The 23,997-nt window shown below is 36.8% G+C and overlaps 1 protein-coding gene across 5 annotated transcripts in view; it reads left to right on the forward strand.

The window, feature by feature from the left end:
• Window positions 1-23,997, forward strand: part of VPS13B (vacuolar protein sorting 13 homolog B) — an 887,459-nt gene that overhangs the window by 34,599 nt on the left and 828,863 nt on the right. For all 5 annotated transcript variants that reach the window (XM_066379210.1, XM_066379212.1, XM_066379209.1 and 2 more), the window contains exons 4-6: window positions 7,161-7,281; window positions 15,605-15,772; window positions 19,690-19,871. In XM_066379210.1, the coding sequence (XP_066235307.1) occupies window positions 7,161-7,281; window positions 15,605-15,772; window positions 19,690-19,871 (471 nt within the window). The remainder of the gene's footprint in view (window positions 1-7,160; window positions 7,282-15,604; window positions 15,773-19,689; window positions 19,872-23,997) is intronic.

The raw sequence follows: 23,997 nt of genomic DNA on the forward strand, positions 1-23,997 counted from the left end.
TAAGCCCTTTAATAAATGAGGTCATAGTCTTTATTTTGAGACATGAAGAAGACTAGTGATTAAAAGTTAAATTATTAGAATACATATGTGTGTATATGTATTATATGTGTGTTTGTTTCATGTGTAGTGTGAGGAAGGTATATGGCCTACCAGTTCTCCCTGTACTATTTGAATGGTCTCTCTTCCCCATTGATCTATTTATTTATTTATTTTTTACTTCCTTTCCCAAGTGAGAGGAGGGGAGATAGAGAAACAGACTCCCACATGTGCGCTGACCGGGATCCACCCGGCAACCTCTGTCTGGAGCTGATGTTCTGCCCATCTGGGGCCATGGTCAGAACTGAGCTATTTTTAGTGCCTGATGCCGAGGCTTCATGGAGCCATCCTCAGCGCCTCGGCCAATGCACTTGAACCAATCAAGCCATGGTTGTGGGAGGGAAAGAGTGAGAAAGAGGGAGAGAAGTGGGGAGGGGTGGAGAAGCAGATGGTCACTTCCCTGTGTGCCGTGACCAGGAATTGAACCTGGGACATCTACACGCTAGCTGTCACTCTACCACTGAGCCAGTTAGCCAGGGACTCTTCCCTACTGATTTATAATGCCATTTCTGACCTATTTCTAGTAGTCATATATATTTGGGTCTGTTTCTGGGCTCTATTCTGTTGCATTGGTTTATTTGTTTAAATTACAATAGTTCTATAATAAAGCACAATGCTATAGGAGGGGCACACTCTTCTTTCTTTACATGTTATATGTGTATATATAGATATTATTCATTCATATCTCTCTGTGAGAATCCCAAATCATTGGCTGTCCTAGAATATTAATTTTTATTGTGACTGTATTTTATTGATTCCTTTGATTGGCTATCTTGGAATTAGATATCTTTGTATTTGTTTGATTAGTGTTTAGTCAAGTTATTTTGATTAGGAGGGTCTCTATCTCTTCATTTCACCATCTTTTCTCTCCCTCAAGCCCTTCTTTTGCTCATCCCTTCTTTTCTAGTAGTTTAACAGTTACTTACTCTGGTCTCTAGTCTAGAACCAGGTCTTATTTTGGCAAGTGAGGGCTCCTGCATGTTGCTACGAATGATATAGAGTTACTTGTCTCAGTAGTTATGTGTGAGATTTGTTTTCTCTGACTCCCTTGCCGTGCTGCTTTGTGTAAGTCCAGGCAGCCGTTGGCAGCAGCTCTTTTTAGCTTCCTTTCAAGTGTTGGGGGTTTCACTACATTACTGGTATGAAGTGTTGCGTTTTATAATGGTCTCCTGCCTTATATGGAACATTTTAGTTATGAAACAGAAAGACACCCCCCCACCCCCCACCCCCCACCCCCCACCCCCGTGCTACCAGAGTCAAACACTGAACGTTGGGAGTTTCATTGGAGAAAGATTCGCTGTTTTAATATGAATGGCGCCACCCAGGAGAACAGGAATCTAATGCTCAAAAAGAGTGAACTCTATCCCATTGCGTGTAGGTTTATACAGGGCAAAATCATAGGTCACTGTGGGTTTTGGGATTGTGCTGGGAGCTGATTGGTTGAAGGTAAGGTGAGGGTAATGAATCATTTTTCAGGTCTTGAGGAAAATTCTGAGGTCTGTTCTAGTGTCCCTTTGGTTTTTTGGGAAAGTAGCCAGGGAGTTGTTCTACCTTAAGGCTCAGGAGCTGAAACAACTTAGGTCAAGATGTTATCTTGAGCCTGCCAGAGGTCCAGACCTTGTGATCCTTAGTCAAGTCTGGGCTGTTGCCTTTGCTGCCTTGGGGGTTGCTGATGATCTGGGGGAAAGGCAAGATCTTTGATTTCTAGAGCTAGGATTTAAAGCTAAATTTAATCAAAGTCCCTTGGTTTCATTTTGTATTTATTTCTCAGCTGCGTCTGACAGCTTTTGCACCTTGAGCATACCTGTGTTTCTTCTTCAGCCTGAATCACTGCTTTGAGTCTAGCTTCATTTTTTTCTTTTGGTTTACATTCCCCACAGTGTTTCTAGTTATCTAGTCTGTTGTACTTTCAGAAGCATAAATCCTTATTTTTCTTTTTTACTGGAAATCTAGTAACTTCAGCTATCACTTCTATCTGGAATTTCCAATCTTTAACTGTGCTGTTTCTATCTTTGCTGGTACATTTTCAATTTCTTGTGGACATATATGTTGGTACGATATACCTTCACCAGAAATGCCACATATCTAAAATTGGATCCACTATTTTACTTTAAAATTTAGATCAAATAAATCAGCTGATTATTTCCTGGGTAGTGTGGAAGTTAGAGAACAGTATTTATCCAATATGATTCATGGTCAAACATCTCTCTTTCTACCCTGAAATTTTCACTCATTCTCATCGTTTATGCAAAGTTAGAGCATGCTTAATTTCTTAGGAGACTGAGAATATGGTTGTGTCATTGTCTGAATTAGGATGTAAAGGACAGAGGATTTGAGGGGGGCATTGGGATAAGGGAAAAAGAACAGAGTCAGTTACAGTTTATGAGTTTTGCTTTAAACATGTTGAATTTAAGCTGTTAGTATTTAAAAAAAATTCTCATAGTTACTTCCCTCATGATTTAATTTCTAAATCTATCAGTTGTTGGGATCTCTGCATTTCCTTTCTGTCACATAATCCGGAAGATTCCTTTTCCTGAGTGCAGTACTTCATCTTTTTATTCTCCCACTATTAAGTTCTATTTGCTTGCCTATATGTAGAACAAAGCTTATTTCTTGGACTGATACTCATGGTAGAAACCATTTGCGCTAGCTTCATTTTACAGCCTAATATATATTTCACTGCTCTCTATTTTACTGAAATTGCACTAGTTACTCTCTTTTCTAAAAGACGCATGCTTTCTTCCTTTCTACCTTTGTTCAAACCTCTCACCCCCATTTGTCTTTCTTCAGAGCACAGTCTTTTAAAACCTTATGTTCTTTGAGACATTTTCCTGACTTCTCAGAATATATGGTACTTAGTACTTACTGTACTGTTTAATTGGCCTTTTCTCATAGTGATGGCAGTAGAGAAACGTGGCTAGAATTGTGCCATTTAATAAGTGTGATTTTGAACTATTTACTTAATTTCTTTATACTTTAAGTTTCCTCCTCTTTAATGGGAAAACTTTTGCATAAGAAGTAGTATCTCATTCACAGCATTGTTAATAGGATTAAGAGATGTGAATGTAACATGATTATTACAGTGGGTGACACGTTGGAGGGGCCATAAATACAAAAATTTGTTTGCTTTATCTTTTTTTCTCTCTTTCTGTCCCCTCCCTTTTTCTTTCTTCCTGCTTTCCTGTCTTTCAAGTTTAGAGGTTACAGGAAAGGATATTTGGTCAGACAGATCTGGGTGTTCATCCCAGCTCTCTCACTTCCTTTTTGAACATTAAGCCCTAACTGCCTCATCCTTAAAATATTCCAGGCCTGGCACAGGTATGTGCTCAGTAAAGGTCACTCTTGTTTCTTTGTGACATATGTATTTGCTCATTAACCTAAATTGCTCTTAATCTTGTTATAAGTATTATTTCTCGAGTAGGTAAGTAAAGTACCTAGATAAGGTACTTTACCAATTTATACAACTTAGTTTTTCTCAAACTGCTTCACACATAATTTTTTTTGGTTAGATATTTCTTGCTGAGAGAAGTTATATATAAGAAAACAAAGTACAGTTTTATTATTCTGTTCAAGCATCTAATTTCCTCTAGTAAATCATGCTAAAAATTAGATGGTGGAATGTAGCTTAGTCCACAATGCTTCAGTATATATTTTTGTTCTTTTCTTCCTTAATTTCAGCCTATTTTAACTTCCAGATCTAAAAGTGGATCTAACTAATTTAGTAGTTTAAACAGAAGAGGAGGAGAGGTTAGCAGTATGATGTTCACCTCCTGATATGAAGAAAAGGGATGTCATCACAATCATAAAGAACAAAATTTCCCTAAGGTGTTGGTTGCTCTTAGGTGTCATAGTTTGATTGTTCTCTGCCTGGGGTAGTATCCCAGACAGGTGATTATGTGTGGGAAAAGAAGCCAGAAGACACATGGCTATTGATTGTATCATCTGGGGAAAATGGCTCTGGTCCTGTTATTGAGTAGCATGTATCTCAGAGATATGAGAGTGGCTCTATCACACAGGTGTTTACACTTAGTACAGTGATCTTTCTCATTGTTCTAATGTAACCTAATGAATGTTCAGCTTTGGCCTGTTAGTTTTGCTAGTCCTCCTTTGGGAAGATTAAGTAAAAGAATGCTAAGGAATGTCAACTCTCTTCTTCCCCAGCCTTGCATAATAAGCCTTATCCACACCCTTGGTGGGAGAGAGGGTAGAAACTGCCTCTGAGAGAGAAAGGTGATGTGTGAAGATATTGGAGGTATACAAATTCCTCCTTTACTTTAGTGTACTTGGTGTTTCTCTAATGACTAAAATTAAGTTTATTAATATTGCCATCAGAGTAGAGGTGAACCAGAGATTCTGCTTTTTATAATGAGAGCAAGGGAATGTGTTTTCCCTGGCTGTCTCTTGTGTTCTCCAAGTGTGTACTTCTGCTTTGGTGACTTTATTTGGCTCTGACTCTCCAAAGTATAGTGTTACTCTTAGACATTCCTTATTGCATATTTCAATTGCCAGTGTACTTTTGGCACAGGAGAGAATAGAGGTGAATGTCTATAATAGCTTTGTAGCAGTTTATTTCCTAGGCCCTCACTCTCTGTTTTAGGAGTTTGGTGACAAGGGCTGCCAGGTGAGCCGTAGTCCTTTTTTGTTTGTGAACTTTGATGCCATGAGGCTGAAGAGCATAAAGTGCATTGCTTCTTAGTTCCACCTTTCAGTTTCTTCCTCAACTCTTTCTTATATTTCAACCTTTTTTGAACAAGGACTTGGAATGATTTATTCACCTGTTTTCTTCTTTTCTTTTTTTATTTTAAGGTGAGAGGAGGGGAGATAGTGAGGCAGACTCCCACTTGCACCCTCACTGGGATCCACCCAGCAACCCCATCTGGGGCAAGTGCTCGAGTACTGAGCTATTTTTAGTGCCCGAGGTTGATGCTTGACCAACCGAGCTATTCTTAGCTCCTGGGGCCAGGCTCAAACCAATCAAGCCACTGGCTGTGGGAGGGGAAGAGGGAGAAAAGGGGAAAGGGAGAGGGAGAAAAGCAGATGGTCGCTTCTCCTGTTGCCCTGACTGGGAATTGAACCTGGGATATTCATATGCCAGGCTGATGCTCTATTCACTTAGCCTCATTCACCTGTTTTAAGTTTTGTCCTCAATCTTATTCATGCCATTGTGAATCTTGTAGTTGATGGTTTTCAAATTTTAATTGACTAGCCCTATGTGGCCTAAGGTGAAAAGTATGCTACATACATGACCCCATGATCTGTTAGTATGAAAGTAATGGATCTATTTACATATAGTGTTTGCCACATTTTCCTCTGTTCAGAACTTTTGTAAGGAAGTGACATTCTTGCTTGCTTCATGAGCAAAGGGCAATATTTTCAGAAATAGCTATGTGGTCCTGAAGAGAAAACATTCTTTTGCCATGAAATATGCTAAGCAGACATTTTGGAAAAATTGCAACCTAAATAAGAAAGATATCACTGAAATGTGTTTGGGATTAAAAATTATCTCAAAACATTTTAGCTAGTATATTTGAGAACAGTGTTTCTTTTATTAGAATTAGAGACCTTCAATGAAGTAAAATATGTAATTATTCAATGTGATGCATACTGGTTAAAAACCGATGAACTCAAACTAATGATGGAGGTAATTACAGTTTTAATAATAAATATTATAATTCTTGTTTTGCCTTATTTTTTATTTAATTTAGTTGGTGCAGGATTGAATGGAAGCTGATTTGTAATTGATCGGATTAAAATATAATTGAAGTGAAAACAAGTTCAATTATCAAAAGGGTTATTTTCTAATTATACTGTATGTGCAACCATAGTTTTCTAACCATAGTTGAGAAAAGGGTTGACACATTTGGTAATGTTTGTTTCATGGTGTGTGTGTGCGTGTGTGTATTTTTAATTTTTTCTTTGAGAGAGAGAGAGAGAGAGAGAGAGAAGTTTTGATTTGTTTTTCCACTTAGTTCCATTTAGTGTGTCCTCATTGATTGCTTCTGGTACATGCCCAGACTGGGGATTGAATCTGCAACCTCGGTGTGCCAGGGCAATGCTTTATCTACTGAGCCATCTGGCCAGGTCTCATAGTATATATTTTTAGGATTATTGTGATTAATGCTCATTTTTAAAGCACATTGAAATTTCAGATTTATTATAAATTTTGTTTAAACAAAGTTAGTTTTTTTCTATTGAATAATAAAAACTTCTAGTTTGTAAGAAAGCTTTATTCACTGTATCTTTTTAAAACTATTTGAAAACTCATATTTAGTGTATGCACTTTATCCTTTTCTACTAATAATTTTTTAAAAGTAAAAAATCGACTTGTTCTTTCTTTTGCTTTAAAATGTTTGTCATCTGTGCATGCCAGATTTATTGGGCTGCAGTAGTTTTAGTGCATTTTGGCTGGAATGTTTATTATGACATCACTGTAATCTATATACGGTATGTGATTTCAGATGGTTTCAGTGTTAAATATTTTCATAATTATGCTAGTTTTGGCAGTTCACTTGGAACTTTTTCACATCTCTTTAATGAACGTGTTTTACTTCTGGGCTTTTGAGACAACCATATGTTTCAAAAATTAATAGTGTGCTTTTAATGTTAACGTTGTGCAGAAGTGTATGACTGCAAACATTTATAAGGATGTAAGTTGAACTAAAAGTAATTACAGTAAAGTTTTATTCACAGTAATAGTCTTTTAGTATTTAGAGACTATAACATCCTCCCATAATAACAGAAGATGTCATAAAGATTGAATGGTGAAATTGTTTTGTGGAATGAAACATTGTGAAGTTTGTTTTGCATTGACTTAAAATGAATATAAGTTGATATGAAAATTTTCTTTGTTGTTTATGATTGTAAATCTTTTACATTTAATTGTATTGAAGTTTCAAACAAATTTTTTTTCATTTGCTAATATATCACTAGTATTTGAAGCTATGCTATCATATAAAAGATTCATCTTTTATTGTATCATTCTCTTTGTGTGATATTTAACAATAATTTTTGTTTTATAAAGGCCGTCTTATTCTTATTTGCCTCTTTCTGTAAAATAAATGTAGGATGACCATGAAAGCTGCGGGTCTAATTCTACCAACCGTAGTACTACCGAGAACACAAAAGCATCAGTCAAACCTCGAAGAATCCAGCAGGCTGCTCCCACAGATCCTGATTTACCACCAGGTGACTTCTAGTGCGCTTGATAAAGCCAAACTTAATTGTTATTCATTAGTGTAATCCTCTGCAGAATACACACTCTCAGTATTCCTTAGTGCTATGAAATATTTATACTGTAGGGGCATGTGCATCTGTTTCATGAATTCAGAACAGATTGAGTAAAGAGCCCTCATGAATGTCTCGCATTCAAATTTTGAATGTCTTTTGCAGCAGGTTGTTTCTTAAGTTTCTTTTATATATCTTCTTGCAAAACTTGCCTCTGATTTCCCACTCCTAGTTTTTTGTTCTCCTTGCTTCTTTTGATAAACAGAGGAAAGATACTAGATTGTTCTGAGTTTCTAGAAACTAAAATTCACTAACAAAAACAAAGAATTTTGTAACCGGGTGAGACCGCCTTTTCTATTTCCTGAAAAAAATTTTTTTTTTTGCACTTTCCGAAGCTGGAAACAGGGAGGCAGTCAGACAGACTCCCGCATGCACCTGACCGGGATCCACCCGGCACGCCCACCAGGGGGTGATGCTCTGCCTACCAGGGGGCGTCGCTCTGTTGCATCCAGAGCCATCCTAACACCTGAGGCAGAGGCCACAGAGCCATCCCCAGCACCCGGGCCATCTTTGCTCCACTGGAGCCTCGGCTGCGGGAGGGGAAGAGAGAGACAGAGAGGAAGGAGAGGGGGAGGGGTGGAGAAGCAGATGGGCGCTTCTCCTGTGTGCCCTGGCCGGGAATCGAACCCGGAACTCCTGCTCACCAGGCCGATGCTCTACCACTGAGTCAACCCGCCAGGGCTTATTTCTTGAAATTTTTATTTACCTGGAAGAGTGGTGACTTCTAAGTAAAAGTTCCTTGAAAAGTATTTAATTAAGAAAAAAAAACACTATCACATGTTAGCTCTATGACCAGAGTACATTGCTGTCTTTTTATAATTAGGAATTGTTTATCAGTCACTTCTCTTCTGATTTTATCAGTCACTTCTTTTTTCTGAGAGGTAGGTGACATTGCTATACACTGTTTTCTATGCCAAAGGTCCGTAGGCTTTGTGCTGGTTTTAACCTAGTTAATTTTGACAGTCTTTTGGCACCATTTGCTTTACCTCTAAGAGGCTGGAGTTAGGTGCACCATTTCTTCCTCCCTCAAACATGTGTTCTAAGTCAGTGGTCCCCAACCTTTTTTGGACCACGGACCGGTTTAATGTCAGAAAATACTTTCACGGACCAGCCTTTAGGGTGGGACGGATAAATGTATCACGTGACCGACCGAGACAAGTGTCAAGAGTGAGTCTTAGATGGATGTTACAGAGGGAATCTGGTCATTTAAAAAAAATAAAACACCGTTCAGACTTAAATATAAATAAAACGGAAATAATGTAAGTTATTTATTCTTTCTCTGTGGACCAGTACCAAATTGCCCATGGACCGGTATCAGTCCGCGGCCTGGGGGTTGGGGACCACTGTTCTAAGTGACATTTGAATTGAACATTTCTACCTACTGTTACAGTGATGCTAACTCGGATGCTTTGTATCCCTTAGAACTCTCTACCTAAAAGGCCTTGTTAATCTCTCTGGCTTTGATTGCTATGGCTGGAGAAGGTGCCAGAAGACATTTTAATACTGAATGGTTTGAATTCTATTTAGAGTAGTGTGGTGGTTTTGGAACTTTCTAAATTTTTTCTTGCTAATTGACTCCTTAGGAAAAATTCCTGATATATTAAATTAACCTGTAAATTAAATTAAAACTATAGCTTGTTCTTATTTATTAATTGGGCAACCTCTTTACTCCTCAAAACTTCTGATTACCTATCCCCCTCAAGCTTCTTGTACCAACTCATTTTAGTGCTCTCTCTCCATCACAATCCTGGCAAAGAATAAATTTTGGGTTGAACATTTGAGTTTCATTACATTCTTTTCTCCTGAGGAAAGAACTTGTTTAAGAAAAATTTAAAGCTTTTGTCAGTTGTGAATTTCACAGATAACAACCTTCTGTGGGCTAACCTGTATGTACTTGAAATAAGTCCCAGATTTTTCACAGTTCTTTTTAGAGTCTGTATTAGAATTTATACTGATATTCAAAATTAAGAATATCGGTCTGTTTTGGGAGCATAAAACATAAAAACATAAATGTAACATAAAATTTACATCCTATTTTTAGAGACATAAAACCGAGATGTGTTCTCCCTGAACTACTTGACGTAGCTTTTGGATTAGCATGTGCTTTCCTGCCTTACCCAATAGGAGGGCTCATAGCCTATTTTATGCTGACATAAATCACAGTTAAGGAGTTGCTTTAGGAAGTAACTGAACTTTTGGGCAATTACTGGGAGGCAGAGCAGCTAGGCTTAATCTTGCCAAAGGAATAAAAAGGGATAATTTGAGAATCCAGTTGGATAATGGTAAATCATTTTATTTCAAGGTTAATGCATACAGTTATTTGAGGACTCATTTCTGGTAACTTATCTTGCCCATGAACCAACCATATTAATCTTCCTTCATGGTATAGATGCATTCTTGCTCTCAAAATTTTCTAGAGCAAATTTATTTCTTTCAGAATTTGTGGTTACAAATTTAGAGTTTGAACATTTACGTAAATCTAGAAAAGTTAAGAAAAATTTTGGGTTGCCAATAGTTGTTATATACCCCTGAAAGTTGAGTGACTTTCTAATAGGAAAAGGCTATGAGTCAATATCTTTTTTTTTTTAATAATGCACCAGCAGTGCACTATAAAAGCAGTTTAGTGGGCCATGGTGGGAATTTAAAAAATATGTGGTATAGAATAGAAAACCTGATAGTATACAGCATGCAATGAAAGGTAGTAATATTTCAAGAAACTTTTGCATATGTGTACACTTGTGCTGGGTAATGATGCAATATATTTTACTGTGAGAGAGGTCAAAGAGTTTGAATCTGACTGATTTGAAGCATACATATTTTCTTTCAGTTAATATAGTGGTTCTCAACCTGTGGGTCACAACCCCGGCGGGGTCAAACGACCAAAACACAGAGGTCGCCTAAAGCCATCGGAAATACATATTTGGAAATACATGGAAATACATATTTTATTTTAAAATGTATTGTATAATAAATATGTATTTTCCGGGGTCGCGACCCACAGGTTGAGAACCACTGAGTTAATAATATATAGACCAGGATTTTCAGTTATTGCTAATAATAACAGTTTTGATTTGTTATCTTAGCATATCCTGTAAGATACCTATTTAGAGATAAAGTTCAAGGATGTTTTGTTTGTTTATTCATTTATGCATATTTTCTCAGTATTCTCTATACTTTATGTCTCTGTAAAATGATACTACTTCTAAGCTAGATACCTGGGTTACTCAGATCTGTGCTCTCTGAAGTATACAGCCCTTTTGTGGGCTGCTGCTGCATTTTCCCTAGAATGGCTTTAAAATAGGTTATGCTTCAAACTATTATTTTTCAATCACCTTTAAGACATCTAGTATTTATATTTTGTTTATTACAAAAAAGGTGATAATTGGAGAGCCTTTATTTTATTTATTTATTTATTTACTTACTTATTTTTAGTGAGTGGGGAGATACAGAGACAAGACTCCTGCATGTGCCCCCATCAGGATCCATTTGGCAATCCTGGTCTGGGGCCAATGCCCTTCCCATTTGGGCCGCTAGCAACTGAACTATTTTTAGCACCTGAGGAGGAGGCTCGATGGAGCTATCCTCACTCAGCTCTGGGGGCCGACATGCTCGAATCAATTGAGCCATGGCTGCAGGAGAGAAAGAGAGAGAGAGAGAGGAGACAGGAGGTGGTTTGGGGAGAAGAAGATGGTTGCCTCTCTTGTATGCCCTGGCTGGGAATTAAACCCAGGAGTTCCATCCACCAGGTTGACACTCTACTGCTGAGCCAACCAGCCAGGGCCAGTTTTATTCTAATTAGATTGCATTTCAAAATATTCCTTAATGGAGGCAGGCTATTTAAATTCCCTATCTGTATTGCTGTTTGAATGAGAGTATGCTAGACCAGATAATTGAAGGCTATTATTGCCTTTTAAAAAATTAACTGCTGAGTGTAGGAGACCTTGTAAACTACTCACTACATAGCAGAGTGAAAGCAAAGAAGAACACCAAGGAAAGTCATATTGTTTGGTTACTAAAAAAAGCAGTGATTATTTGCAGGTATGTGTGGCTTCTAAAACATACAGGTAAAACAGAGAGGCAAGAAAAATTGAAAATGAATAGATGGCAAGTGGCCCAATAAACACATACTATCCAAAAATAAATATGTATTTGTAGCATAAAATCAGGCAAAATAAAACCTAAAGGCAATAGCATGAACGGCCATACATAATAAAGATGCTAAATTATTATAAAAGGTACAGTTCTCAAAAAAATATATGATGACTTTGTATGTACCTAACAAGCTTGCTTTGAAATGTGCTAGATCAAGCCGAAAAGAAAATCCCACAGCTGGATCTTTGAATATAAAAATTAATGTTATTGTTTTAGTTGATACATACAAAATTCTGCACTCAGAAGATAAGACAGTATACATTCTTCTGATGCACACAGGGATATCTATAAACATAGCAAAAACTTGCTATAAAAGAAAGCCTTGACAAATTTCAAAAAATCACCATCATACCAACCTTCCTCTTACAATAATACAATTAAATTAGAATGCAGTTACTGATATGTTTGAATTTACCTCTACCATTTTATTGTTTTATCTTTGTAAGCTCTGATTTTCATTCTTCTATTTCCCCTTTCATACCAACTATTTGCTTTTCAGGCCTCAAAATTCTTTCCAGGTGTTTTTGGCTACACTAAGTGGGAAAGATAGTGTGCAATGTGATTGCTTTATCTTACCTCGGATTAGAGCCTGTTAACATTTTGGTGTTGAGAGACTTTCTGTGTTTGTATGTGTGTATGTGTGTGCACACATATTTTGTAACTTGCATTTTTTATTTAATGTTATGTCATGAATATGTTTCTAGGACATTAATATTTTTTAGATTGTTATTTTAATAGTTGGGATGTATTCTGTTGTATAATCATTCCATAGTTTATTTAACCAATATCTTCTTGTTTGATATTAAGGTTATTTTCTTATTTTTAGTTTTGTAAAATGTGTTAATAAACATACTAGTAGGTTAATCTTTGCACACATCTCTGTTTATTTCCATAGGAGAAATTCTTAACAACTTATAGAATCAAAATTTAGGAGTAATTTTAGGGTTTTTGACATGTACAGCCAAATTACCCTATGAAAAATTTGTCAACAACTATTTCTTCTAAGCACAATTTTGATCTAGCGGTGTTATTTATGATTAGAAACACATTTCTTTCAAACTTTTATAAATGGAAAATGCTATTAGATATTTTATTGCTAATTAATATTACTATTTTTTATAATTTTATTCTCTTTTTATCACTTATGTAGAAAAGCTAATTTTTACATTTTGTTAGTTGATTAGTATTAAGTATTTTTCAATTTAATCTTTTGGATTTCCATATAAAAATATAGTCATGTTCACATAGAATAATTCTGTCCCCTCTTTGTTGATACACATAGTTATTTTTTAAATCCTTGTTGAGTTATTTAGAACTTTTGTGAACACATTAGGACAAATTGTTTGCAGATGTTGTCTCATTGTAATATATTCAATTGGCATTAATAAGATAAGCCCAAGAAAAGTGTTAGATATAGTCTCCTTAATGTTGATGTGTAGGATGGGAAACACTGGAGAAGGGGATGTGGGGGAGAGGACATTCATACTGGGCTTGAACAAGAAGAATGAATGGGCAAAGAGTATTCTAAACGTAAGGGAAAACATGAGCAAAGTCAGTGAGGATTCGTGGTGTTTTATCTTACCTCGTGGGCATAGGTTTATGTGTTTGGAAGAATGGGGTTTGTGGATGGGAGAGAGTTGGATAATGGTAGGAATTTCTGGAAAGATGGACTAGTAATAATCTAAAGAACCAACTAATGTGATAACTTGTAGGTCCTCATCCCCACTGTAGCCTTGCATTTTCCGATGCTTGTGAAATAGACTTGGATTACTGTTATGTTATTTGAATAGATAATACTCCCAGATATACTCCCACTCTCTAAATATGGAGTAATGAGAGGTAATAGATCCACTGTTTAACATTCTCTGTAGCTTACTTAGAACTAAGTTATTCAAGGGATTAAAGAGATGGTGTATCATATATTCCATTGGCTACTCATTGTTACTTTAAAATTGCATTTTTAATAAGGAAACATAAATTGACTTCTATAGATTATTTTTAAAAGATGTTTAATTCCTTTATTTTGGTTGAAATTGGCTTATTCATCTCAACTTCTATGTCAGTTTTATAATGAGAAATTGAGGAAAAATATTAAAAAATAGATGAATCCATCAGTAGTATCCTGTCATTTACTTATTTTAATTAAATTTTTTTATTTATTGAATTTATTTGGGGTGCAGGTTTTAGTGTACAACTCAATAAAACATCTGCGCTCTGCGTGGTGTGCTCAGCACCCAAGCAAAGTCTCCTTCTATCCTCATTTCCCTCCCTTGCATGATCTCTACCTACCCCACATAGAAGTGTGTGTTTACAGTATTATGTTTGTATTACTTTGCATTACATATTTTCCACAGTTCTTTGAGAGTGAATTTTTTTGTTTTGCAGATACTATACTTTTAGGTAGTTTTTATGAATCTCTATTGATGACAGGATATCAGAAATAGGAAAACCAAAATTAGTCATGCTTGACTTTTTAATAACAGGATTTTTATTTTTTATTTTTATTTTTAACATATATGCCGAATAATAAAAGCATGGAGGACTACAGGGCGGTTGGTAAAAATAGGTTTACAGTTGTAAGTATGCAAGTGTTAGTCTTGTATTAGTCCTTATGATGATATTATCTGTGTTAAAATTGTAAATCTACTTTTGCCCACCGCTATACATTCTAAGGTTGAAAATTTTGATATTTAATATTTCTTTTGGAAACTTAATTTGTTAAGTGTTATTTTAGTATGTATTCTCATAAAAGAATATTTGTAATCTTAAATTTATTGATATTTTGTATGCTAATTTAATAGTGTATGATAATTGGCCCTCTAAAAGCTGCTGATAGTTTCCGTGTATCAGAAAAATTTGAACTTAATGGTTTTACATTCCTTTCCCTTTTGTATCCATTGGGAAAGAATGGAAGAGTTCATTTTTGCAAACATGTTATGGTTGAGTAGATTTAAATAAGCTTTTACCCAGTAGGTGTTAGCAGTGCCAGTTGCTGAAGAAGTTGATTCTGTTTTGTCCAATAAAGTTCTTATTTAAAGAATACAAAGTTATTTCATGAGATAGTTAATATTTTAATTAGTTTTTATATAGTTTTTATTGTGGAAAATTTTTGAGTAAAGTGAGGTTTTTAATCTTTTTCTCCTCTTTTTAAATGTTTATGTTTAGTTTTATTATATATTCAATTAACTTTCTCAATAATGTATCTATAGTCACACTTACTGTGTGAGAAACTTCTGAGATTTTGGAATATCCCAAAGTAGCATGAAATTTAAAGAAAAATTTTGGACATTCTAGGAAAGTTATGGAGAAAAAGAATGTTCACTAATTACTTTTGTTGTTTTGAGATTTTTATAAAAACAATTACTTCTGATTCCCTTTTTTATTTCTCTGTGTTCTTATTATGCTTGTATCCATTCCATTTCCTTCCATACTTCTCTTTCTTTTCTTTTTTGTGTTCCTTTTTTTTCTTTCTTTAAATTTGTCCACATTTTCTTCTTCGTTTATATTCTCTCCCCTACCCTGTTTCAGTATTATATATTAGTGACAGTAGTTGAATACATTCTGATGGTTATGTTTCTCCTATATTTTTCCATCCAGGCCTGACTTTTTAATATTGTTATGGTTATTTAAAGTAGGAATAGAAGATAATATGAGGTTCAAAAAGAAGCTTAAAGCTATTCTTTTTAATGTATTGTATAATTAGCATAAATTAACAGTTTCATTAGGGAAAATGTTTAATAAAGTAGGCAAAACCAAAGTACCTATAGTATAGGATAATCATTAAATGGGATCTCGGATTATATAATTAAAAAGTTTTCTGGTAAGTGTGGTTTCACTCAGTACATTAACACTTTTTATATAATAGAACTTCTTTGTAACGGTGTTTGTTGGGCTGAATCTGCTGCTTATCACTTAGGCAAGCCAGCCTGTTCTATGTGAATGTGAGTTTTCTCTTTGCAAAATATGCTGATTATACTCACCTTTCATGTATATTATGCTCAATAATATTCTAAGCTATAATTATTTATTGACTGGCTTGTGACTAATTGTATTTTTTTCCTCTATTTTATAGGTTACGTGCAGAGTCTGATTAGACGAGTTGTAAATAATGTAAACATTGTTATAAATAATCTTATACTAAAATATGTAGAAGATGATATTGTTCTTTCAGTCAACATAACTTCTGCAGAATGTTATACAGTAGGTGAATTATGGGATCGTGCATTCATGGATATTTCTGGTGAGTAAATGTCAACAATAGTATAGATTTTCCATTATTGAAATTGTTTTCTGGGCCTGAGCTGTGGTGGTGCAGTGGATGGAGCATTGACCTGGAAACGCTGAGGTTGACGGTTCAAAACCCTGGCTTGCCTGGTCAAGGCACGTGTAGGAGTTGATGCTTCCTGCTCCTCCCCCCTCTCTCTCTCTCTCTCTCTCTCTCTCTCTCTCTCTCTCTCTCTCTCTCCCCTCTCTATAATGAATAAATAAAATCTTTAAAACAACAAAAAAAAAGACATTGTTTTCTTGGATTCTAAAGCTTTCTTGTACCAACTGTCTCTTAGGTGAATCTAATGAAAAGTTTATGCCTTTAGATTGGAAAAATGAACATATATAAAATGTAACATGCTAACCTACCAATATATTTATAAGAATCAAATATGATTCCACATGAAAACTCATGATGATGGGGTGATAAAGACAACAAAAATGGTATTTTCTGTTTATTGAGTGCTTGTTAACTATTAGACTTGTGCTGATTTTTACATTAGTTATCTTTCTTTCTTTTTTTTTTTTCTTCTTTTCCAAGTGAGAGGAGGGGAGATAGACAGACTCCTGCATGCACCCTGACTGGGACTCAGATGGTCACCTCTTCTGTGTGCCCTGACTGGGGATTTAATTTGCAACATCCACATGCTGGGTCTATGCTCTACCACTGAACCAACCAGCCAGGGCCACATTAATTTTAATTATTTTAATCCCTTAACATTCTGAGGCAAATACTATTATTTCTTTTATTAACTTTTAATGCAATATTTAGTATTTAGAAAGGGATTTATGTAACATATTTGTTACAGAATCACTATACGGAATATATATATCCTATGAGTAACTATAACATTACAGTTTACTCTCCTCACCCCCAGGTGCTTTTCCCTATCCCATCATCCTCTTGCTTTTTCTTAGAATTAACTGCTGTATTAAATGTTATCATTCAAAGGCTTTAAAAACATTATGTTGTTAAAATAAAAATACTGTGCTAACTGAAAGATGCCACACACAAAGTGTATGTGGTATGATTACATTTATGTGAACTGGCAGAACAGGCAAATCTATATACTGTAGACAGAAAGTAGATTAGTGATAGTTTAGGAATTGGGGAGGGGAAAAGGGCAATGCAGGGATTGGAGGGATGTAGCTAAAGGCTACAGAGTTTCTTTTTTGAGGTGATGAAGAGTTCTAAAAATGATTATATGATGGTTGTGCAACAGTGCTAATGTACTAAATGTCATTCTCTTGTACATGTCAAATTGGTTAATTTTATGTTATGAATTTTATCTCAAAAAAGTTTTATTGTGTGTGTACATAAATGATATGTGTAGTTACATGTATTTTAAAGCTTTATAAAAATATTGTTTTCTATGTTGTCTTTTGAGGTTTGCTGTTTTAAATTAAAAAGGTACATTTAATTTTTTTCACATTGTTGCATATAGTTGGAGAACAATATTCTATTTAAATAAGACAAAACTTAATTATCTGTTCTGAGGGTGGGCATTTGGGATGTTTCAGATTTTTGCTATTATAAACAGTCCTGTTAGGAATTTGTGCATATCTTATGATATGTACATATAAGTGTTTCTTTTGGGTATATACTTAAGAGTGGGCATGTTAAATGGGATGATATGCAAATGTTCACATTTTTAAATAATGTCAAATCATTTTCTAGAGCGCTTATTAGGTAGACACAATTATTATCCCCATTTTACAGATTAAATTGCAGCATGTTATAAAGTACCAGAACTAGAATTTATAGATAGTTGCTCTTTTATTTTTTAAGAAAAACATTTTTTTTCTTTTTTTCTTTTTTTTGGTATTTTTCTGAAGCTGGAAATGGGGAGGCAGTCAGACAGACTCCTGCATACACCCAACCGGGATCCACCCGGCATGCCCACCAGGGGGCGATGCTCTGCTCATCTGCGCATTGCTCTGTTGCAATCAGAGCCATTCTAGTGCCTGAGGCAGAGGCCATAGAGCCATCCTCAGCACCCGGGCCAACTTTGCTCCAATGGAGCCTTGGCTGCGGGAGGGGAAGAGAGAGACAGAGAGGAAGGAGAGGGGTAGGGGTGGAGAAGCAGATGGGCGCTTCTCCTGTATGCCCTGGCCTGGAATTGAACCTGGGACTCCCTCATGCCAGGCCAACGCTCTACCACTGAGCCAACCGGCCAGGGCCAAGAAAAACATTTTCAAAGATTCATACTTTCCTCTCTCACTGAATAGCAGTTTTCTAGCATATCCTTGAAATTTGACTGCTTTATATTCTTTTACGTTCTTATTGCATAGTGGCTAAGAACATGCACTCTGGAGTAAGGTTGCCAGAGTTTGAATTACAACTCTGCTCTTTCTTAGACACATTGTATACCATTACTGTGCCTCAGTTTTCACATCATTTAAACCTAGCCATATAAATATATATTATGAGATAATGGATAGACATTCAAAACTTAGTGTAGCATGTAATAGCAAATAGTAAATTGTTATTTTCATAAAGAGTGGAAAGGAAGTATCTAGATAGTGTCATTTCTAGTCTTACTATTTTTTTGTGTGTGTGTGTGACAGAGATACAGAGAGAGGACAGGTAGGGACAGACAGACAGGAAAGGAGAGAGATGAGAAACATCAGTTCTTCGTTGCGGCACCTTAGTTGTTCATTGATTGTTTTCTCATATATTCCTTGACTGGGGGGCTACAGCAGACTGAGTGACCCTTTGCTCAAGCCAGTGACTTTGAGCTCAAGCTGGTGTGCTTTGCTCAAACCAGATGAGCCCGCACTCAAGCTGGCAACCTCGGGGTTTTGAACCTGGTTCCTCTGCATCCCAGTCTGACGCCCTATCCACTGCGCCATCGCCTGGTCATGCTCTAGTCTTAGTATTAAAGTTTCATTTGTGTACACATGTATAATATCAGTAAGTAAATTAGTAATACTGTGCACAGTGAAATAATATGGTAAGTTTGTGTACTTTTCAACTAACAGACAAATTTGAATTTGTTTTGAAGATTCCTATGGCTATAAATGGGATAGCTGCTAACTTAAAATCACTGACCAAGTAGACTTGGGCCTGATACTTACCTAGAAATTGCTTATTAAAGGAATAAAACTACGCTTTTGCTAAAGGTTTCATATTCTAGTTTTATATTTCACCAGTAATTGTTTCATTTTTATTGCCCTGAGAACAAACTTTATACTGTTATTGGTAGTTTCTTCATTAGGTATTATTTAGAGTAGTGCTAGTCAACTGGAATTTTTTTGATGATGGATGCGTTTTATATCTTAACTATCCAGTATTGTAGATAGTAGCCACATGTGACTATTGAACTCTTGAAATGTGGCTAGTGCAATGAAAGACCTAAAATTTTATTTTTATACAATTTTAATTAATCCACATATAAATTTAAATAGCCATGTATCACTGGGGGCTATTATATTGGAGAGTGTGGATTTAGAGCATAACTTCAGGTTTTATAGTATAAAGTAAATAATTTGAGTGACTGTTACTGAAAATGTTATTTTTAATATGCTTTCTCAAGAGTTTTATTTTATTATTATTTAATATCTCATTGCAGATAGCAAAATGTATTGAAAATTTTTACAAATTTTGTGTTAAATTTGTAGTTAGGTATTAAGCAAATTGGGGGCAAGCTACTTCATGTCTTTGACCTCTTTTTGATTCTTCATTCAGGACGTGGTAGTTCTGTGCCTATTTTATAAAGTTGTTGGGGGATTTAAATGATATAATGAGAAGTTCTTTGCATAGGTTCTGGCATCATACATTTAATGCTATGTTAATCTTACTAGCATTACTATTTGTATTAGTTAATTATAGTTGCCTTTTTTTATTTAATATTCCCTTTTACTTAAAATGTTTTTCTTTTTTTTTTTTAGCCACTGATCTGGTGCTGAGAAAGGTTATCAACTTTTCCGACTGTACAGTTTGTCTTGATAAACGGAATGCTAGTGGTAAAATTGAATTTTACCAGGACCCTTTATTATACAAATGTTCCTTCCGAACTCGTTTGCATTTTACTTATGATAATCTAAATTCCAAGATGCCGTCTGTTATTAAAGTAAGTGTTTCTTTTTGTAGTAGTTGATTTGCACGTCTCCATTTTATTTGTTGGCTTTTCTGCATGCTAGTCATTATTAAAAAACAAAGAGGAAATTAACCTCATAGAAATATATGTCATTTGTTTTTTATGTCATGTCTTTGTAAAAATGTTTTATTTATAACTTCTATTTTATGTTATTTACTATGTTATATACCTATAACTCTTTGCATTAGATGTTCTAGTAGAGATATTTGGGGACCTTTTTTTTATTTCTGTGACTGTAGTTTCACTTTTAGATTGTCCAGTTGTTTATTAGTGTTCTTCTCTTCAAGTAGATATAGGAGATCATATAAAAAAGTATTTTTATGCCCTTAGTGGATCAATTTATATTTCAATCCTTATAATTCATTTAGCATTATCTGAGCTGTAGTTATTGTTTCTTTCTTCAATAAATTCATAAGGCTTGATTTGCTAACATGATATCTTGTTAGCTCAGGAAACACTAGCTATTTTTTTACTTGAGAGGAAGGGAGATAGACAGACTTTCGTACGTGCCCGGTCTGGCATCCACCTGGCTACCCCACCTGTGGCTGAGCGCCTGAGGCTGACATGGGACCGTCCGAGCTATCCTCAGCATCTGGGCCGAGGCTTGAACCCATGGAGCCACTGGCTGCAGGAAGGGAAGAGACTGAGATGGGAGAGAGGGAGGGGTAGCGATACAGATGGTTGCTTCTCCTGTTTGCTCTGACCAGGGATCGAACCTGGGACATCTGTAAGCTTGGCTGACATTCTATCTACGGAGCCACCTGGCCAGGGCCAGGAAATATTGTAAGAATGAGACGGCACTAGAATTCCAGGTGTGCAGGCTTTATTAGAGGAGAAAGACCTGCCTTGGCACTTCTCTGAAAGAAGAGCCCCCAAAACAGACTGAGATAAAACTTTATAGGGTTGGGGATAGCCTCGAGCAAGGGTGTGCTGGTATGTTCGGCTTTCTGGACTACTCCTCTTTGGGGTGATTGACCAGGTTCCTGGAACCCCTCTGTCCCAGGGGCGATTGTCCGGTAATTAAGGGTGGGGTCAGGCAGCTAAGTGGAACAGCAAAAGGGCAGTTGTAATTCATGTATCTATCATTTCTCAACTCTGTGGTTACATATAAAAGAAAGGCAGTTATTAATTTTATAATATATGGTGAGGGGTGATGAGAAAGAGGGAAAAAATTGGAAAATTATTGTTTCTTCTGGAGAGAACTCAAGAAGAAAACCTTGCCAAGTCCCCCATCCAGTTAAGGAGGTTGTCAATTTCTGTGCTGTGAGGTCTGAACCAGCCTATGTCTTCAAAAACCTGAGTGAGGAAGTATAAAAATCTTGCGAGGTAATAATTGTTAGTTGCTTGCTGTGAGTGCCAATTGATCAGGGTGACATGGTGATCCCTGGTCTCCTGGATGAGCCTCATGAGACGTGCTGGTCTGGTTCCTCTCGAATGGGAGGACATGTGGAGATTTTTAGAGTCAGGGAACCTGTTGGTGTAAGTTTTTAGAAGGACTGAATATGTATGGTTTAAAAGGAAGGGGGTTTGGAGAACATTCAGGAGGGAACTTCTCGGGCTGAGGGGTGGCTTCTTCCTGCTGTCATCCCTACCTATTTGTTATTTTTCTCGTGAAGTTCTCCTTCGGGTATTGGGGAATAGGAGTGTAAGAGCATTTGGTTGTAGGTAATTCTAGAGATTTCTCCCATCCGGGCCTGTAGGAACTTGGTAAAGAAGGGGGCAAGCATTAAAATTAGGCACAGAATTAGGATTGGTCCTATAATTGGTGCTAGCATGGAGAACAAGGGGTTTTTCCACCATTGTTCAGAGTAGGGGGTCAGTACTGGCCTGGCCACTGCGGATTCATTCTTGAAGTTTTTGGAGAGAGTTGATATTCCCCTCGTCCAGGCCAGACTCGTTAATGTAATAGCAATACTGTTCTTGTAAAGAGGCAAGTATCGCCCTTTTCTGCTGTTAGATCTAAAGCCCTCTGGTTTTGTAGGGCAACCTGAGTTAGAGAGGTCAGTTGTCTCTGGAGGGAGGCTAGAGAGGTGGCTGAATTATCAAGGGCCTGTTCTAGGTCTGCCTTCAGTTGGTTAGTAGTCTGTATACTATGGCCTAAGCCAGCCCCGCTTATCCCTATAGCCACTATAGAGGTGTCAAGGTAAGGCTAAGGAGGACCGGCAGGAAGGCAGCCTATTTATTCCTGCTTGTTCTCATCTGGTTTGAAAAAAATTCTTCCTCTCCATAATACGTTAGTTGTGGCACAACTATTACCAGGACGCAAGGGAGGGGGGAAGAGGTGTTTAAGGTTTTTAGAATAGTTCTATTGCACCAGAAATGAGTTCCGTTAGGGCTGGTTAGAGAAGTTTTGATTGGGATAGTCTTATTACATAACGGGGTAGGCCGATTGGTGTAGCAAATTGAGAGGGTTGAGGTGGGGTCTTCTTGGAAGAGAGGAACTCTAGAAAGAGAAAAAGGGTCTGGGTTTTTGGTGAGGTTGAGTGGGTAGGGTAAAGGAGCCGCAGTGATGGGAGGCTTATTAAGAAAGGTGCAGAGAAAGCATGAGAAGTGTTGTATACAGAAGTGAGGTTGAGAACTGGGATGTCCTGCTTGATGTGTCCTAGCCATGAGAAAGGTCGGGAGTCGGGGTGTATTTATAGGGTTTTAGATTTTTCTGTTTCGCGAGGGCAGGTTTCAGGGTTGGTGTGTAGGGTTAGGTAGATTTTTTCAATTTTCTGATTTGCGAAGGTCTGCATGCAGTTCTGTAAGAAACTAGTGAACAAACGTAAGAGGCAGGGTCCAAAAGTTAGAAAAATAAATAGGAGAGTGAGTGAAAGGCACTAATCAAGACACCCAGTTTGTGTGAAACCACTGATTCCATGACTCAGTTTGTTTTTTACGAATTTGCTGGGCTTTAGAGATAGAGTGGGAATAAGACAGGGCAGTGGCCAGTCCCCCTGCCCCTAGACCTATTTTTGTGGAGATTTCTAAACAACAAGAAGAGGGATTACCTGTACAGCTTGTTTGGTTCTTAGATTGACGGGTAATGTACTAGGAATTAAAAGAGGCTCATGGGGTAGGATTAGGTTGATACTTGGGGTGAGATAGATTAGGGTACAGGTTTCTGTCTAATTAGTAGGGAGACACATATAGGTGTTGGTCCCACATGGGTAGAAAGCCCCTCATTGGGTGAGGCAGGCTGAGAGGTGAATAGAGAATAGAAGGACAAGGGGTCGGTTTTGTTTCTCTGTTTCTGAGTTCCAGATGGTCAGGGTGGAGGAAAGAGTCGCCCCAATAAGTGGGGAGAGTAAAGGATTGTTAGTTAGGGTGACTAATTAAACATTCTTTGAAAACCCGTTTTCTGATTGTTCACATTCTTTTTTCTCGGTACAAACCTCCTACAAACTGCACAAACCTTCTACAACTTAAATCTTATCCAGTCTATTATCAAAACCATACAATTCTTTTCTAGTCAGAACTCTTGATTTAAAAATCTTTAACCTTTAGTGACAGCTAAGTCGACTTTCTTTTTCCCTAGTTTCCCTTTTCCCAAAGTCTGATTAAAAGAGTCCTTAGCTTTCCATATATTTGCCATACGTAGACCAACCAACTTCTGGTTTGTGGTTAGAGTAAGGCATGCTATTCTTCTACTTTAGCAGCAGTGGGAGTTGTCAGGATCATGGTGTGTGTGGACCTGTCTACGTGAAAGTCAGTCCTTGGGTGATGTAATGCTGGAAGTGCCACTTGGACAGTTTTGAACAGTTTGCAGAGTAACCTGTAAATCCTGCAAGTGCTTAGGGAAAGGGTGGTTACATTTCTACACTTTGCAGTTAGATTTTAAGTCCTAGTGACCACTGCTTCTAGCTGGAATTAGCAGCAGGTCCCAGCCTACAATAGGCATGGGGCATTGAGACAAGAGGAATAAAGGAGATACTATATATTAAATAAAGTAACAAACTCAGACTGTCAATACCCACAGTAGAGATCTTTGAGGGATAAATAAAACTCAGATATTCAAGCGAGGCATAGTAGATGGCACTTGTGTTTACAAGAAATGAGATTAGCTTATCTGCTACTTGGAAGTGGCAATTCCCAGCATGCTTAGCAAGGTCAGGTC

The sequence above is a fragment of the Saccopteryx leptura genome, chromosome 3 (assembly GCF_036850995.1).
Source record: "Saccopteryx leptura isolate mSacLep1 chromosome 3, mSacLep1_pri_phased_curated, whole genome shotgun sequence".
Classification (NCBI taxonomy): Eukaryota; Metazoa; Chordata; class Mammalia; order Chiroptera; family Emballonuridae; genus Saccopteryx; species Saccopteryx leptura.